The sequence below is a fragment of the Poeciliopsis prolifica genome, unplaced genomic scaffold (genome assembly GCF_027474105.1).
Source record: "Poeciliopsis prolifica strain line A6 unplaced genomic scaffold, Auburn_PproV2 SCAFFOLD013, whole genome shotgun sequence".
NCBI lineage: Eukaryota > Metazoa > Chordata > Actinopteri > Cyprinodontiformes > Poeciliidae > Poeciliopsis > Poeciliopsis prolifica.
Window position 1 is genome coordinate 3,827,834 of NW_026562388.1, and position 15,220 is coordinate 3,843,053.

Here is a 15,220-nt window from a genome sequence, read left to right on the forward strand (position 1 = left end):
TGGATCATTGCCCTATCAGAAACACACACCTGGTCAAGCCTTCAACCATCCGATTTGATTTGAGGTGAAGTTGAAGAACTGAAAGGGAATTCTTCGCAATTACAGCAATAGTTGAACTGGAGCAAAAAAGTGAAAGTTTTGAAGTACAGTGTTTATATTAATTATGGAATACTCATAAATATGCTTTAGTTTAGACAATAAAAATATGCTTAAAAAAGTGACATGGGAAAAGAAAACTCACGAAAGTTAAATGTTATAATTTGAAGAACATTGGAAAGAAATTGCTCCATTTATTTGTATCAACTGGAAGACTTTGAAAAAAAAAAAAGTGGAACTCAAATCATAGACGATGATTGGCTGTTCAGTTACAACTGAAGCTTTGCCTATTGGCTGAATGTGCGAGCGGCCTCTTGATTGGCTGCCCCGGAGCTCCCCCCCTTCCTCTAGTTATAACTTCCGGCTTTTGCTAGCATGCTAGTGGTAAACAAATTGAAGTCTAAATTACTAAGCTGTCCTTGAACTTTATGAGAGACAGTTCAGGGTGATATGAAGGGAAAATACAGACGCAAGGAAGAGGAAACGCGAGCAGTGAAATGAACGCTTACGGTGGGTTAAACATTTTTTTTATGTATTAAGTAATTTGATAAAACACTCCAAGCTAATCATGCAGGTGTGAGACCAGCAATTTTATTCAGTCGGACAGCTTGGTGTATGCTACCTGACCATTTCATCAAAGAAATTCTGCATTACTAGAAGCGACTGTAACTTTTAACATAATTGTTACAGCTCACCTAACTTTCCTTGTATCACTGCTAGCAAGTATCTTGTAACAAAATATGTGATTTTCTTCCCACTTTTTTTTCTTCTACCCACACCTCCTTATTCCGTCTCCTCGGTCATGTTAGGAGTTTTCCAGACGACACAAAAGCTGAGGACATCGCTGAGACTCATGTCCAGAGCGGGTCTCCCACCTGTGGACCTCCAGGTGCAGCTTCTCCTCAGGGGCCGCCGCTGCCCACTCAGTGCGACCTTCTCCCGCGAGCTTCACCTGGGACCAGATGGAGCCGCGTCGTCCCCGGCCGCTGCTCCACAGAGGCTGCCTTTCTCCAGGGTGACTGTGGAGGATTTGACCTTTTTCAGGAAAACGCTGCCAGGCAGGGCCATCACTGACCCGGATCTGGTCCAGTCCAGTAATGAGGACTGGCTGAAGTCTGTTAGGGGTGAATCCTGGAATCGCATGTGTCATTTTTTATTTTAAACGTCATTTGTTTAACGTGCTGCATGTTTAGATGCTTGTGTTTGAGTCCTGCAGGGTCAAGTGAAGTGTTGCTGAGACCTCAGACAACACAGGAAGTGTCACAAATTCTCAGGTATACTAGTGGCTATGTAATGCGTTGAGCTATTGCTCCATGTTTTACCTCTTTAAAAATATAACATTTATACACACTGCACAAATTTGAACCGGAGAGAAGATTATTTTTTAATATTTAAAAAAAACAGAAATTTGCTGAAAGCTCACCTGGTCAGCTACACTGACATGATGCTGTGTAGTAAACGAAGGAGGTAGATGAAACCACATTTGCAGGCCCATCTATTGGTCTACAAGCAAAGAAAAACAACAACAACAAAAACTGAATATCACCGTAAATGCATTACTTCAATGGTGATTTTGTGTGAAGGCATTTTTTCAGGATTTATAGAAACTGCTCTCTTGATGGGAGGATGACTGGAGATCCAGAAGGATGATCACAAGAGGCAGAATAAAAATCCACAACACACTTTGAATTTTGTTTTTGTTTTTTTGAAAAAAAAAAAACACATACTTTGTCTTTAAAGTTACGTACTGTTTTGTTTAGGTGTGTCAGTATGTGACAAAATATTGACACACGCCTTGTAGACAATACGTTTACAAGGCCCTGTAAACGTCATATTTCATGAGGACTTCTGTTTTCCTTTAGTTACTGTCAACGTCGCAACCTGGCAGTGAACCCTCAAGGAGGTAATACTGGTCTAGTCGGTGGCAGCGTGCCTGTGTATGACGAGATCATACTCTCCACCTCTCTCATGAACAACATACTTTCCTTTGATAAAATCTCTGGTAAGATTCATCCTAAACCAGCCGCCGGTTTAAGAAAGGTCGCTTGAACAACAACAACCCTTTAGCTTCTCCTCCTCAGGTATTCTGACCTGTCAGGCAGGTTGTGTGTTGGAGAACTTGTCCCTCTACCTGGAGGAGAGAGACTACATCATGCCACTGGATCTTGGAGCAAAGGGCAGCTGCCAGATCGGGGGCAACGTGGCAACCAACGCAGGCGGTCTGCGGCTGCTCCGATACGGCTCGCTACACGGGACTGTGCTAGGCCTAGAAGTTGTGAGTGGATATGTTAGCCCATAACAGACACACTCGGCCTCACTGTGTTTATTCTAAGAAGGGAGAAAATCCCCTTGGTGGTTAACATCGGTCCAGCAGCTTCTGCCTCTATGCATCAAATAAACCGCAGTAAAAAAAATAAAATTTTGACAAACTTCACAACTATAATGGTGTAAAATTAAAACTTTGTTTCAGATGTGGCTTTTACATTTGACATTGTTTGTTTTTGTGAGGATTGTGCAGTGTTTTGCATTTTTAATGCATGTCTTGTTTAGGTGCTGGCAGATGGACAGGTGCTGGACTGTTTGTCCACGCTGCGGAAGGATAACACAGGATATGACCTCAAGCAGCTGTTCATTGGTTCAGAGGGCACTTTGGGCGTCATCACTGCGGTCTCCATCCTTTGCCCTCGAAAGCCAAAATCCGTCAATGTTGTTTTCCTGGGTAGGAGCTTCTCCACGTTCGTCCCCTGGGTGTAAAAACGACAGCAGAGCCGTGAGTGTTTCTGCTTTCCGTTGTAGGCTGTGAAACTTTTGACCAGCTGCTGAAAACCTTTCAGCTCTGCAAAGGCATGCTGGGAGAAATCCTGTCAGCCTTCGAGTTCCTGGATAGTGAGTGTATGAGGCTGCTCAACACACACCTGAAGCTGGCCAATCCTATCTCTGGTATGCACGCACGTGCCAGTAGTTATAAAAACGCATAACTCGTACAACTTTTTTCACATTCTTTCGTGTTGCAACCACGAGATTCAGTGTATTTTATTGGCCGTACCAGCAGAAGGTAAAGGATGCAGCTGCTGCTCTTCCAGTTACCTGGGACCTCTTGACTACTTTTACGAGGAATGAAATCCTGGCCCTGAACAGAGCAGGTTGCTCTGGACTTTTGTGGGGGGGGGAAATCAAGAGAAAACAGGATTGAACACATACAACAGATTTTGCCTTCATTAATTGTCCCCGTAATTATTGTAATAAACGATAATATTGTCATTTTGAGATTGTTTTCAAGTAATATATTGATAATAGCAAAGTAATGTAATTTCTCCCTCTCAAAGATGAATAAACCTTAATTTTGTAAAGAGCACTCAGCACTGGAACAGGAAGATACTTAAAATATCTAAAATAAACACAACAGTACATAAATAAAATTAATTATGATGTCTCTGTAAACAAAATTGGTCAGAATTGAAAATGATTGAGCTCGTTTTAATTGCACATCACCACAGGCTTAAATTTACACATTTCTTTAATTATTTCTGTGTGTAAAAATGTTCTATTAAATCATTTTATTTCCACTTTACATGTATGTACTATTACTTTGCGTTGAGGAATGACGTATAATTCCTGTCACATTTATTGAAGCAGGTGGTTGTAAGATGACAAAATGTGATGAAAGTTCTAGTGGTATGAATTCTTTTACAGGATATATGTTTTCCGTTGTGCAGATTGCCCCTTTTACATTGTCATCGAAACATCTGGGTCTGACTCAGACCACGACTCACAGAAGCTCCACAACTTTTTAGAGGAAGCAATGACGTCATTATTAGTTACAGATGGTACTGTAGCAACCGAGGAATCAAAAATAAAGGTAAGGGGATGTTCTTAAACTTCACATCTTCACATTTATGGGTTCACGTTTGACATAAAATAATAAAGATGAACACATTTTTATCCAGACTTGTAGATATTTGCATTGTAGAGCGGTTCTCGTGTCCCCGGACTATTAAAAGCGCATCAGACGCCTACAGTCCTGCAGTGGGTGACTTGTGTTTTCATTCTAACAAACTCAGACACTGTGGTCTATTCCGAGTCACTGAATAGAGTCAAAGCAACCCCTGAAAAATGTCTCAAAACCACTGCAATGCACAACTCAAAACTTTAAATGAGTGAAGGAATCAAAGCTGATCAAAGGTCATCTGGTCACAGTGCAGGAATCAGCCAAAAAACTTGGTTCAGGTGATTGTGTTGATGTTCCTTCAAAATTAAACCGCTGCAGACGGTCCTTTAGAATTGGACACACAGAGAAATCAACCAGTGACTGAAGTCACCCCATCTTTGGCTTTTTGATGGGAAACTCAACATTTGAACTTTTTCCCGGCAGTCAACTTTCAAATCTCTGCTTTTGTAATGAAAGCCATGCTAAAAGCTAAGATAATCTCACCGAGCATGTCTTCTTATAAAACACAGCATTTTCTCTGCTCCCACTGTAAAGACTTATTAACCTTGTAGGAGCTTCTTGTTTTGGACAATCATTTATATTGTCTGGATAAGTATGAGAAAATATTTATAGCTTTATTCCCTATCCCATATTCTATGTCAATTCTTGCCTTTCTTTTTTGTCATCCCTTTCTTACTTCTTCCCTGCTTTTTTCATCCTCATTTCCAAATGTCATCCTTCCCTCCTTCATGTCTTGTCTTTCTTCCAGGTTTCATATTTAAAACCCGAACACAGTAGACACATCTGCCATAAATTCACAGTGAATGTATACTTTAAAATGAATGAAAATTATAGACAATTATGGCTAGAAATGGTAATATTCTTGGGAACCTTTCTTTCCTTTTTTATATTAGTGAAAGTGAAGCCGCGTTTCCTCCTGCTGCTGCTTTAGAACATTAATTTCGAGAGCGTGAGAGCGGAATGACGAATTCAGACTTTCCATTTCCACCGCTCCAGACGCTGTGGTCAATGCGTGAGCGTGTCACCGAGGCGCTGACTCACGACGGCTTCACCTACAAGTACGACATCTCCCTTCCGGTGGAACGGATCTACCAGCTAGTGACAGACATGAGGCAGCATCTGGGAGCGCGAGCCAGGAGCGTGGTGGGATACGGACACGTAGGTAAGACCACAGGATGGGAGGATGAGTCAGGAGGTTTTCCATCCTATTCTCACCCTTCTCCTCACTTTCCCTTCTAGGTGACGGCAACCTCCACCTTAATATCACCTCTTCTGCAAAGGATCCCGCCCTGCTGGCGTCCATTGAGCCGTTTGTCTACGAATGGACGGCCAGGTTTCAGGGCAGCATCAGCGCAGAACATGGACTGGGCCTTAAAAAGAGGAATTACATCTATTACAGTAAATCAAGGCCAACTGTGGCCGTCATGGGTAAAATGAAGACGTTGCTGGACCCCAAAGGCATCCTGAACCCGTATAAGACTTTACCAGATGATCTAAAGTGATTTTAAATTGAAATATTCCAGAAGCCATCCTTTACAGCGTATCTGCCACATTGTCTGCAATCTTCTGTTTACTTTCGTAGTTCAGAGCTGCCCCTTTTGCACTAAAACAATGAGATCTTTTTGGTAAAGTTGCAGTCTAACATTCACTTTGACTTGCTTATTTGTAGCTTTAAAAAGGACAGGGCAGACCTGTCCTATTTTATTCATTCATCAAGCGCAGAAAAAAGAGAAATGTTAATTATGCATATTAGTGTAACCTTTTGGATACCACTAGAGGGCCATTGTGATGCACCAGAGTAGAGAAATAATGTCCTTTAGGTGTGTATTTGCTTCAGATTGAAGTTAAATGAAGTTGAGCAAAGCTTAAACACTAAAATTTTCATAATCAGTTAATCGTCAAGCAAGAATGCAGTAAATGTTTTATTACATCTAAAAAAAGACAAAGCAGTATTTTTCTTCAAAGCACAACCAGCACTTGTGAGCTTATTTATTTGTACATCTGGGCAATGTTTTAGTTTTGAACCAGTAATATAAATAAGTGTCCAATGACTATGGAGTGTTTTCTTTTCCCTCCAGTTATTTGGTCGGCTTCTGCTCCGTCGCATTACTGAGGACAGGGGACTCAAAGTGAAAAATCAGTTGCTGTCGTCTGAATGACAAGAAAAGGGAAAAAGTATCTTCACACCAGCAGATCCTGTCTGTTCCTTTCTGCTCCAGTTTCACACATTTAATCAAGTATGCAAGGCAGTGAGAGTGTTTTATTGTCTTAGTGTAAGATATTAGATCTTACTACATTTACTTGCCTATAGTTTAGGTCAACAGTTTCTATACCTTCCATATGGACATTTAAAGTATTATTTTGGGGCTTTTAATGGGTTTTAATTTGACAACTTTATTGTATGGCAGGAAAAAAGGCTGGAGCATCAATGTGGCTTTTGTTTTCTGCAATCAACACACAGTATGCATACAGGTTCAGAGATAAATATACAGGGTATGTAATTGTCATCACACTATCAGTATGTCCTGTGCCACTGCTTTGAGAGATAATTCAGGCACATTGTGCCTGTAATATGTTTAATGCAGGATAAAAATCTACAACTAAAAGATCTCGCGTCTAATGCAGCAGGCATCAGCTAGAAGCTTTTTTTTGAAAAATAAAACCTTACATGGAAGAAATTTTTTCAGGAAACTAGATTATGCACTTAATCTGAAGTCTGTTTGCTATGAACTATTTTATTCATTCATCAAGTCTCTGTAGTGACACTGGCCAATATTGTATATGTTTTTGGTTTTTTTTTACTCAACATATACGTCATAATGTTTGTGGAAAACTTTTTTTTTTTTTAGATAATTACAACTTCACAAGTTCTCCAACTCCATATACCAGGGTAAAGAAATAGTTGCACATTTGACTGCCCTTCTTGTGAAAAATATTTGAGCTTATTTAAATTAGTTGAGTTCCTGTGTTGACCTGGATTTTAAGCATCATTTAAAATGTTTTATACATTTAAGAAGCTACCTGTTAGTCTGCTGCTTCCAATCTGAAACCAGTCCTGGTGTGTTTGGTTTTCACTGACCAGTTGAAACGCTCAGTATCTGATCATGGTTATGATCATCTAAAACCTTAACCTGATTATGACCTATAAAATGCTTCAAAGTATATGCATTTATTCATTTGAATCCTGTTCCTGGTAAAAGGTTGCATAAGTTTAAACTTCTGCACCTAATTCTTGTTTTTAATAATCAGTGAAGTATGCCGTCTATTTGTTCCATCACAGAACAATTTCAACAAACAATTAAAAGCCCCAAATTAATATAATATTCTTCCCAATCGAGAATGTAATTGAAACTTCAAACATTGTAGTGTTCCCTTTATACTCACCCACATCCTGTTTCATCCCATTTCTCAATATCAAAAAGTTAAACGTTCTTCTGTATTTCTCAACAAATTATTTCCTACTTGACTTGGTAGTGATGATAGTTACAGTCCAATAGTGTTAATGCCTATATATGTTCACAATCACTTGCACACATCATCATCATACACCAGTCTTACATAAGTCCTCAGTAGTGTGGTAACAGTGGAGGTTCAATACATAAATATCATTTTTAAAACAGACTAAAAAGTTTTGATTCTATTGGCTCTTCTCCTTTAGTAGGTGAACATGTTGAGTATCCGTTGGCTTGTTCAGATCACGCCGAGTGAGTGAAGTAAAATCTGATTGTCTCTCAGCAGAATGCCACAAACGCATGCCAAAGATAATGCTTGGCTGGAGATCAGACATTGGACTCGTGTAGTGTTGGGTGTGTGGAAAGGCCAGACCCAGAGCCGTGTAAACTGTGCATTGAAGCGGTATGATTGGGTTCTATAATATGCCAACCCTTCACACTCTGTAACAGTCTGTGGCGGTAACTCGCATGGCTACGGCTGGTTTGTTCAAATGTGACGGCTCCAAATGTCTTCAAGTCAAACAGAGGGATGTTGGTGGAAGGCAACAACAGAGAAAGGAAGAGCAAGAGAAGGATAGAAGCTTTCCTGTCCATCTCCATCCTTCAGATTGCCTCTTGTTTCAATAAACTCCAAGCTCATGTCGAAGTCGAGCCTCTGACATCATGCAGGCGTCTCCGTCTCATGACTCCTTGCCCTTCTCCAGGGAGCTGTGGATCTTATCAAGGGTCTTCTTGATGCGCAGCGCTGTGAGTCTGGCAGAGGGGTTCTGGTACCAACACTCCTTCATCAGTTTGACCAGAGCAGAGAGTGTCTGAGGGAAACGGCGTGTGTTAGAGGAAACTCCACAATCAATGTCTTCCCTACAGCCTTCAGATAAAAACAATTCTATGGATGATTGCATAGAAAAACTGTCTCGTTCTTATGAGTATGACATTTTTATTTCATAAAATATTTTAAGAAGCCTAGGCTCATAAGCGGATACGGCAAAACCTCTCGACATCTAATAGTGCAGTGCAAACCTAACACTAGTGTTAGGGTCGCGGTTGCAACCAAACAACCGCTAAACTATGTTTAGTTTTCTAGAAAACTAAACATAGAGCACTTAAAACAGAACTAAGTCATTGTAGTTTTGTGCCATCTTACTAAAGTTACCTTCCTTCGATGCGCTTAAAGCAATTTATTTTCTAATTTGTGTCTTTGTGACAAATGTGAGTAAAAAATGGCAAGAAAAAAAAAAGTTTTTTCTTCTTCTTACCGGATCTGAAAACCAACGGTTAGGAATGAAAGGCCTCTGCTGCTCCACACACACCACTTTCCTCATGTCCTCAAAGCTGGGGTCGTTTGGCACCTGATCGTAAAAGGGAGGTCGGTACTCTTCGACGATACCTGCAGTCAACAGAAAAAAAAAAAAAAAAACTAAATTATAAAAACTACTCTAGTCTACACAGAAGCTGGAACGATTGCGTCACCATGGCATCAGAGATTCACACATGGCGCTCACCGTTGCTGTACGTGCGCCTTGCTATCTCCCACAGCACCAGTCCGAAGGCCCATATGTCAACCCTCTTGTAGGCGTCGAAGCAGTCGGTCTGAATGGTCTCATCCAGCACTTCAGGTGCCATGTAGCGTTTGGTGCCAACCTTGGGATTGTTGCCCACATCCAGCAGGTTGTCAGCCTGAGTGTGTGTCACAGCCAGCCCTGTAAATCACAAACAGAATCACAGCAAAAGAGCAGAAAGAAAAGGAAAGCTATGTTAATTACACACAGTCTATAAACCTGCAAGGTTTGATAAGGGCAGAATCTGTTATATATAAAAAAATGTCACAACAGGAAGTGAAGTAGTGGAATAAAAACTAACCAAGGTCTGCAATGCAGCAGCGCAGCTCCTTGGTCACCAGGATGTTTTTGCTCTTCAGGTCTCGGTGTGCAATGGCCGGCTTTCCCTCGGTGCCAAAGATCTCGGTGTGCAGGTGAACCAGGCCGTTGGCGATCGACGCCGCCATCGCCAGGCCCTCCGACGCCTCCACCGCAACTCGCTGCAGGTAGTCGTACAGCGAGCCGTTTTCGTGGTATTGAGTGATGAGCCACAGCTGAGTGCTGGAGTTTCGAGAAGTCATGTCGGACGCCATAAATCCTGGGAGAAACGAGCAAAACCAAACTAAAAACTATGAACACTTGATTCTTTCGTCCATCTATTTTGGTTCGGTAGTTGGAGTTGAACTCACCAAGAATGTTCTCATGCCTTAGCAGCACTGTGTTGTAGATCTCCGTCTCCCTGAACCAAGACTTTTCGTCTCTGGAGGAAAAGATTTTCACGGCAACGTTCTCCCCTTGCCACTGACCGCGCCACACCTCTCCGTATCGCCCTTTACCTGAAACACAGAGTACTTTTTTCTATTCTCGGAAAACGGTGAACGAAAAAGTGGAAACGCAACCAGTATTCAATTTATGAGGTACGGGAAACTCAATTTGTTTCCACCAGAATTTTTGTTTTTTGTTTATGCACATTTTGGAGACTCGTGTTAGAAAAAAATTTCATTTGACAGAAACAGCCAAATAAACAAAAAAAAAAAAAAAAACTTTTCTGCCCTGGAAGTGATTGTTTTGTCCAATTAAATTATTAAAATTATTATTAAAGCTATTTACAATTTTGATATTTATATGTAGATATGTGGTGCTTTTTGTCACTACAGTGAAAAAGTTACATGCATTCATATACTTGATGTATAACAGCACGATATTGTTAAGTATTAATTAATACTGCCTGTATTAATTAGGTAGTATTATTATCACTGAATAATAATAAAATGCATATATAAATATGTCATTTTTATTTTCTTTAACTTTTTTTATTGCTTTTGTCAAAATGACAGCCAACAGTCTTGTGCAACACTTGCATTCACAGGTAGGTCTGTGCCTTACCAGAGGCACAAAACCAATAACTTTCTACCTATCCTACATATCCTGATTGAGTTGCTTCAAACCAGCAGAAGAAAACAGAGCTAATTTGAAACATGACTAATCAGAGAAGTCTAAATCCGTTTACCAACGCACTCCACCAGGCTGATCTGCCTGGCTACAGTTCTCTGGACGAGGAAGGGAAGACCTGACCCACTGCCTGACGTACACGAGTGATCCAAAAGATCCTGCAGAAGAAAGGACAAGCAGATGCTCAAACTGAATCCTGTCCTCGTTCACTTTGTTCTTTTTTCTAATTAATCTGTACGACTCTTACAGCTAAAGTGCTGTCTCCCACATTGGAGGTGATGAGACCATCTCCCTGCTCAGTGTCAAACTCTTGCAGTCTCTGGAGGCGGCCACGGTGGAGCCTCCTGCAGGCCAGAACCGACACCACAGACAGCAGGACCAGAACCACCACTGGCGCGAGCACAAAGAGAGCCAACGTCTCCACCCGATACCGGACCGGTTCCCCTTCAGGGGCTGTGGGACAACAGAGAAAGAAAGGAGAGCACGCTTATGAGAACCTCCGTTATCCGGTAAGCCACTCGTTCCGATTCACGGTTCGATTCTTTGCTGTTTGACCTGATATCAGAAGCGACATCAGGAAGCTCCTGGTGGTGTTTCCGTTGCACATGTGCTTGGAGCAGCAGTGGACGGCCTGATGGAAGGACGGCGCCGTGAAGCACTGCAGTCGCTCTTTAAAACAGCCATGCTCCAGCAACACCTCACCGCCGCTCACTTTAATCGAGGAGAAGCACTGGGTGCCTCGACACTCTGGGGTCTGAGGACATTTGGAGCCTTCGCAAAGACACATCAGGTGTTCTTCTGTAAGAGACATGAGGTTAAGTCCAACACACAAAGAAGGGACTCAAGTAATCTGAGAGAAAAAAAAACTTCAGAAATAAACATTTTTATGTTTTAAAACACCTAAGCAGAAGTCATCACATCTTCACCTGACATTTTTCCCCAAAAAAACTTTATTGGGAAAATATATAACAGACGATTGAATCACATCATTTGATATAAACTATCAAGTATCTTTGTAGCCCTGGCTGACTGGTTAGGTTGATCACAACTCTGTGAGATGTCCAGTTATTTGGGATATTGGTAGATCAGTTGTACTTGTGAAAAAATCTGGAACACAGTTTTGTTTTTCTTCCGCCTAATAACTAGGAGCCACTCTGTGTTGCTCCATCACATCAAATTTCACTGAAATGCACTAAAGTCAGCAGTTGTAACAGCACAAGATGTTAAAATATTCAGTTTGTAATTAATGGCTACATTTGCACACTAATGCATAAAAACCTTCCCCGAAGATAAAGAAGATGCAAAAGAGTACCTGAGTCCTCAGCGGACGCCTGTAGAGCCTGCAAGAGGAGCAGCAGAAGGACGTGGAAACTGCCAAGATCCATGTTTCCTTATGCTAACCAAACAGATGAAGAGATGCCAGAGATGGAGAGAGGTCAATGAGGACAGACGCAATGTGTATAATCTCATTTACCGCCCTCTGTTTTCTGACGATCATGGATTCAGACAGAAAGAAAAGCACAGTTTAGAATTTTAGTGAACTTTCAGGGAAAATACAAATCTCTATTTGACTAGACTAAGGGGAACATGAGGTCTGGTAGCCAAGGGCTGAATAGCCTCAGATGTGAACGGCCCATTTAAGCATCAAACAGCTAGAATTATTACAGAACAAAATCAAAATGGAAGTTTGTCCTCGTTAAAATAAGCTAAAGACGTGAAGCGTCATGTTTTTAGATTTTGATTTAGAAACTGGGACAGACAAACGGGATGCAGAAAATTCAGGGCAGGTGAGGACTATGACAGACACACACACAAAAAAACCTTTCACATAAACTTAGAAAAGTGTGTTAAAGTTCTGCAATAAGTTATTTAAGTATCACAGATATATTTATTTATTGTTTTGATGTTGGTACATAAATACCTGCTAAATTTGACACAGATTCTGAATGCTTCATGCTCAGAGTCAGCAAGTTTATTTCAATTTTCATTTTACTACGTCAACCTACAATAACACAAAACTAATTGACTATTTACAAATCAAATATTCTTTTATTGAATGCTTCTAGGTTCCGACAGTCATAAATAAATAGAAATAATCACATGCTTGATTAACCATACATGCTTTAATTTCAGGATTTAACCAAGTTTCATTCAACCAAGCATGTAAGCTTAAATATTTTCTTTTTGAATTTTATTTTAGCTGCTCCCAATAAATATATTCTCAAGTAACACCTGTTTGCTAATTAAAGGGCCAATTACAAATCAATTAACTAACATGTATTCCAATAATTATGCATTCCAGTGCAATAAATGGGACCATTTTGAACTCAAGCTATGTTCAAGGGGTTCAAATTTCCAGCTTTAAGAAGCACTATTTCTTAACTTTTAACCATAATTTTAAAGTTTCCTTCCCATTAATTGTGTTTTGGTACAGTGACTAGTTTAAAATGTTTGCATCTTCCATGCCTCCAGGCTGGGCTGTTTACAGAACCTAGCAGCAAATTCATTTATGCATCAAACCGCAACACAAAAAAATGACTAAAATACAACAGCTTTACCTCAAAGTATCATGTTAGCAGATAAAGAAGCTGCTCGCTGGTTTTAGCCAACTTTAACAGATCCTCTGCAGTGAGAATAGCACAGAAGAAGATTCCCCCTGAGAGGCGTGTAGCTTAACTCCAATGGCAAAACCTTTTTCAGACCGATAAAGAAACGCCGCCAGGATGTTTCTGACGGTAAAGCTCAGTAAATGGAGGCCTGCTGGTCCGCTGGGGCCGCTCACAGACTGGTTTATTGTCCGTCCACAGCCGCCTGAGAGGCGCCAGTCGGACAGGTTGTTAGCCCGGAAGCTAAGCTAACTCTGGAGCACAGGGCTAACTCTGACAGGAATGACTAAACAGCAACATACCTGGCGGAGGGGGCGTCCTCTAACTCATTCTGGGAGCCCAGTGCGTCCAAAACGAGGCTCAAATGGACATCACAGCGTGAAACAGTCCTGAAGCAGGGCTCCAGCCCACCCACTGGCTGTTTTCGTCTGCAGACGTCACCAAAACATGAACGTCGACAAGCATTGTGGGGCGGCAGAGTCCTCCGACAGCCTCTGAAGACAAGCTGGCGCTTGTCTTGATTAAGATCGAATAGTTAGCTTGATGCGTGTTGCTTAGCGCCATAACATCAGCTCAATGAAAAACCATGTTTGCTGTGCCTGGGTGTAATGAGTCATTCTATTCTCGTGGATTCGGATCATTTTTGCTAAAAAAAAAAAACTTAAAAAAAAAGAGCCGATTTCTTCTCCTCTTCAAAGGCTCAGCATTTGCTACAAACTCTAACATGCACCGACTTTAGATATTTTTGTTACGTGTACACGCATGCATTTGCAGCCTTTTGCAATGTCACATGCGACAAGATAAGTTCAAACTGAATTGATTCAATGATGTTCAGAGTTCACCACCCGAACTGCAATCTGGCATCTGAACGCTGACCACTGTCAGATCATCACAGGAAGCTCTTCTATGATTGAACTTAGTTTGATATGTCATCCTGGATCATATCTATATTGACGCTTTCCTGCTTGTTTTGAATGTATTATGAACTTTCTGCCAATCTTTATGTCTCTTCTTTTTAATTGACAGAGATAAATAATGTCTGGGGGTTGATAAATGACAATAAACTATTTTTATAGTAAACTAAAATGCTATGCACATTGAAATCCTCCTCTAGAAGGAGCCCTGACATTTGTGATAAATCTGTTCTGCATGTAAAAACAGGGTACAGACTTTCTCCCACAGGGTTAGGGTTAGGGTAGGGTGACTACCATCCATGCTGAGCAAAAGTCATGGCTGAATACTGAGATCAGGGCTTAGAAGAACCACATCTTTTTGCGCCTGTCTTCCCCAGATGCTTTGATCACTCCCATTGCTCACTTTGAAGCTTCCAGAACCTCTCCTAACACCAGACCCACCCGTCTGAACAGCCTCACAACTCAACTAATGAGAGTATTAGTTGGCTGTCTGTGAAAGCTGCATGCCTGGACAACGTCTCAGGCTGTTTCCTCAAAGATACCCCACGCCAGCTGCAATAGGTACCGATTAAAATGTTCTGCATATTTCTCTCCAGAAAGATAAAAGCTATAATTGTACTATTCTCCCCTTTCCAAACGCATCTTCAGCGTTTTCAGTTATAATTGCATAGTGGCACTTATTTACACCGACTTTGAACAATTGATCAGTGGCCAAAAAAAAAAAAAAGCACAAATCTAAATATGTCGAGACTCCTGTTCTTTGAAAAGAAAGTAAAATATAAACTAGGTGTGATTAAAACTATGACAAAGCACTATGGACACATTAATGCTGTGCTCTCAACAACCAGTTATCCATCTTGTCTCATCGTCACAGCCACAAACCTCAGAGTATCATATTGGGATTTCAAGTGATAGACCAACAACAAAGAAGGTCACAATTGTGAATGGGAAAGAAAGTAACAACTGGGTTTCATAATATATAACATTCACAAATGTTCATCCTGGCACACATTTATGCTGTCAGTCTCTTAAGGGAATTGCCAAAAATTAAACTAAGTATATGTAAATATATAATAATGTACTCAAAACATGAAGTTCAGTCTTTAAAGTCGCTGAACATTTTATCAATCCAACAAATAGTACGCAATGTAAATTTCAAGAGTAAGTACTCATGTTTAAGTCTAAAAGACTCTGAGGTTAGAAAAACAGCAGC

The 15,220-nt window shown here is 40.8% G+C and overlaps 2 protein-coding genes across 3 annotated transcripts; one reads left to right on the plus strand and one right to left on the minus strand.

Annotated features, from left to right (window-relative positions):
• Positions 1-464: 464 nt before the first annotated feature.
• Positions 465-6,314, plus strand: d2hgdh (D-2-hydroxyglutarate dehydrogenase). Of its 2 annotated transcripts, XM_055038289.1 has the most exons (10): positions 465-606; positions 906-1,220; positions 1,313-1,370; positions 1,959-2,098; positions 2,178-2,371; positions 2,647-2,815; positions 2,893-3,036; positions 3,813-3,955; positions 5,042-5,207; positions 5,285-6,169. In XM_055038289.1, the coding sequence occupies exons 1-10, from the start codon at positions 594-596 to the stop codon at positions 5,545-5,547; spliced, it is 1,605 nt and encodes a 534-aa protein (XP_054894264.1). In that variant the 5' UTR covers positions 465-593; the 3' UTR covers positions 5,548-6,169. The 2 variants fall into 2 exon arrangements, with proteins under 2 accessions (XP_054894264.1, XP_054894265.1); XM_055038290.1 differs by lacking the exons at positions 465-606; positions 906-1,220; positions 1,313-1,370 and having other exon boundaries at positions 2,013-2,098; positions 2,164-2,371; positions 5,285-6,314.
• acvr1l (activin A receptor, type 1 like) lies at positions 6,286-13,594 on the minus strand. Its single transcript, XM_055038291.1, has 10 exons — positions 13,396-13,594; positions 11,800-11,883; positions 11,043-11,285; positions 10,735-10,940; positions 10,546-10,645; positions 9,725-9,871; positions 9,358-9,633; positions 9,000-9,197; positions 8,754-8,884; positions 6,286-8,309 (listed from the first exon to the last, which is right to left on the minus strand). Exons 2-10 carry the CDS (start codon positions 11,870-11,872, stop codon positions 8,178-8,180), a joined length of 1,506 nt encoding a protein of 501 aa, XP_054894266.1. The 5' UTR covers positions 11,873-11,883; positions 13,396-13,594; the 3' UTR covers positions 6,286-8,177.
• Positions 13,595-15,220: the final 1,626 nt, after the last annotated feature.

Coding starts and splice junctions, on each gene's coding strand:
- acvr1l (XM_055038291.1), bottom strand. CDS start 11,872: ATGGATCTTGGCAGTTTCCACGTCCTTCTGCTGCTCCTCTTGCAGGCT. Junction 11,286..11,799: donor GGCGTCCGCTGAGGACTCAG/GTACTCTTTTGC, acceptor TGTCTCTTACAG/AAGAACACCTGATGTGTCTT. Junction 10,941..11,042: donor GATGTCGCTTCTGATATCAG/GTCAAACAGCAA, acceptor GTTGTCCCACAG/CCCCTGAAGGGGAACCGGTC.
- d2hgdh (XM_055038289.1), top strand. Junction 1,371..1,958: donor GAAGTGTCACAAATTCTCAG/GTATACTAGTGG, acceptor GTTTTCCTTTAG/TTACTGTCAACGTCGCAACC. Junction 2,099..2,177: donor TTCCTTTGATAAAATCTCTG/GTAAGATTCATC, acceptor TCTCCTCCTCAG/GTATTCTGACCTGTCAGGCA.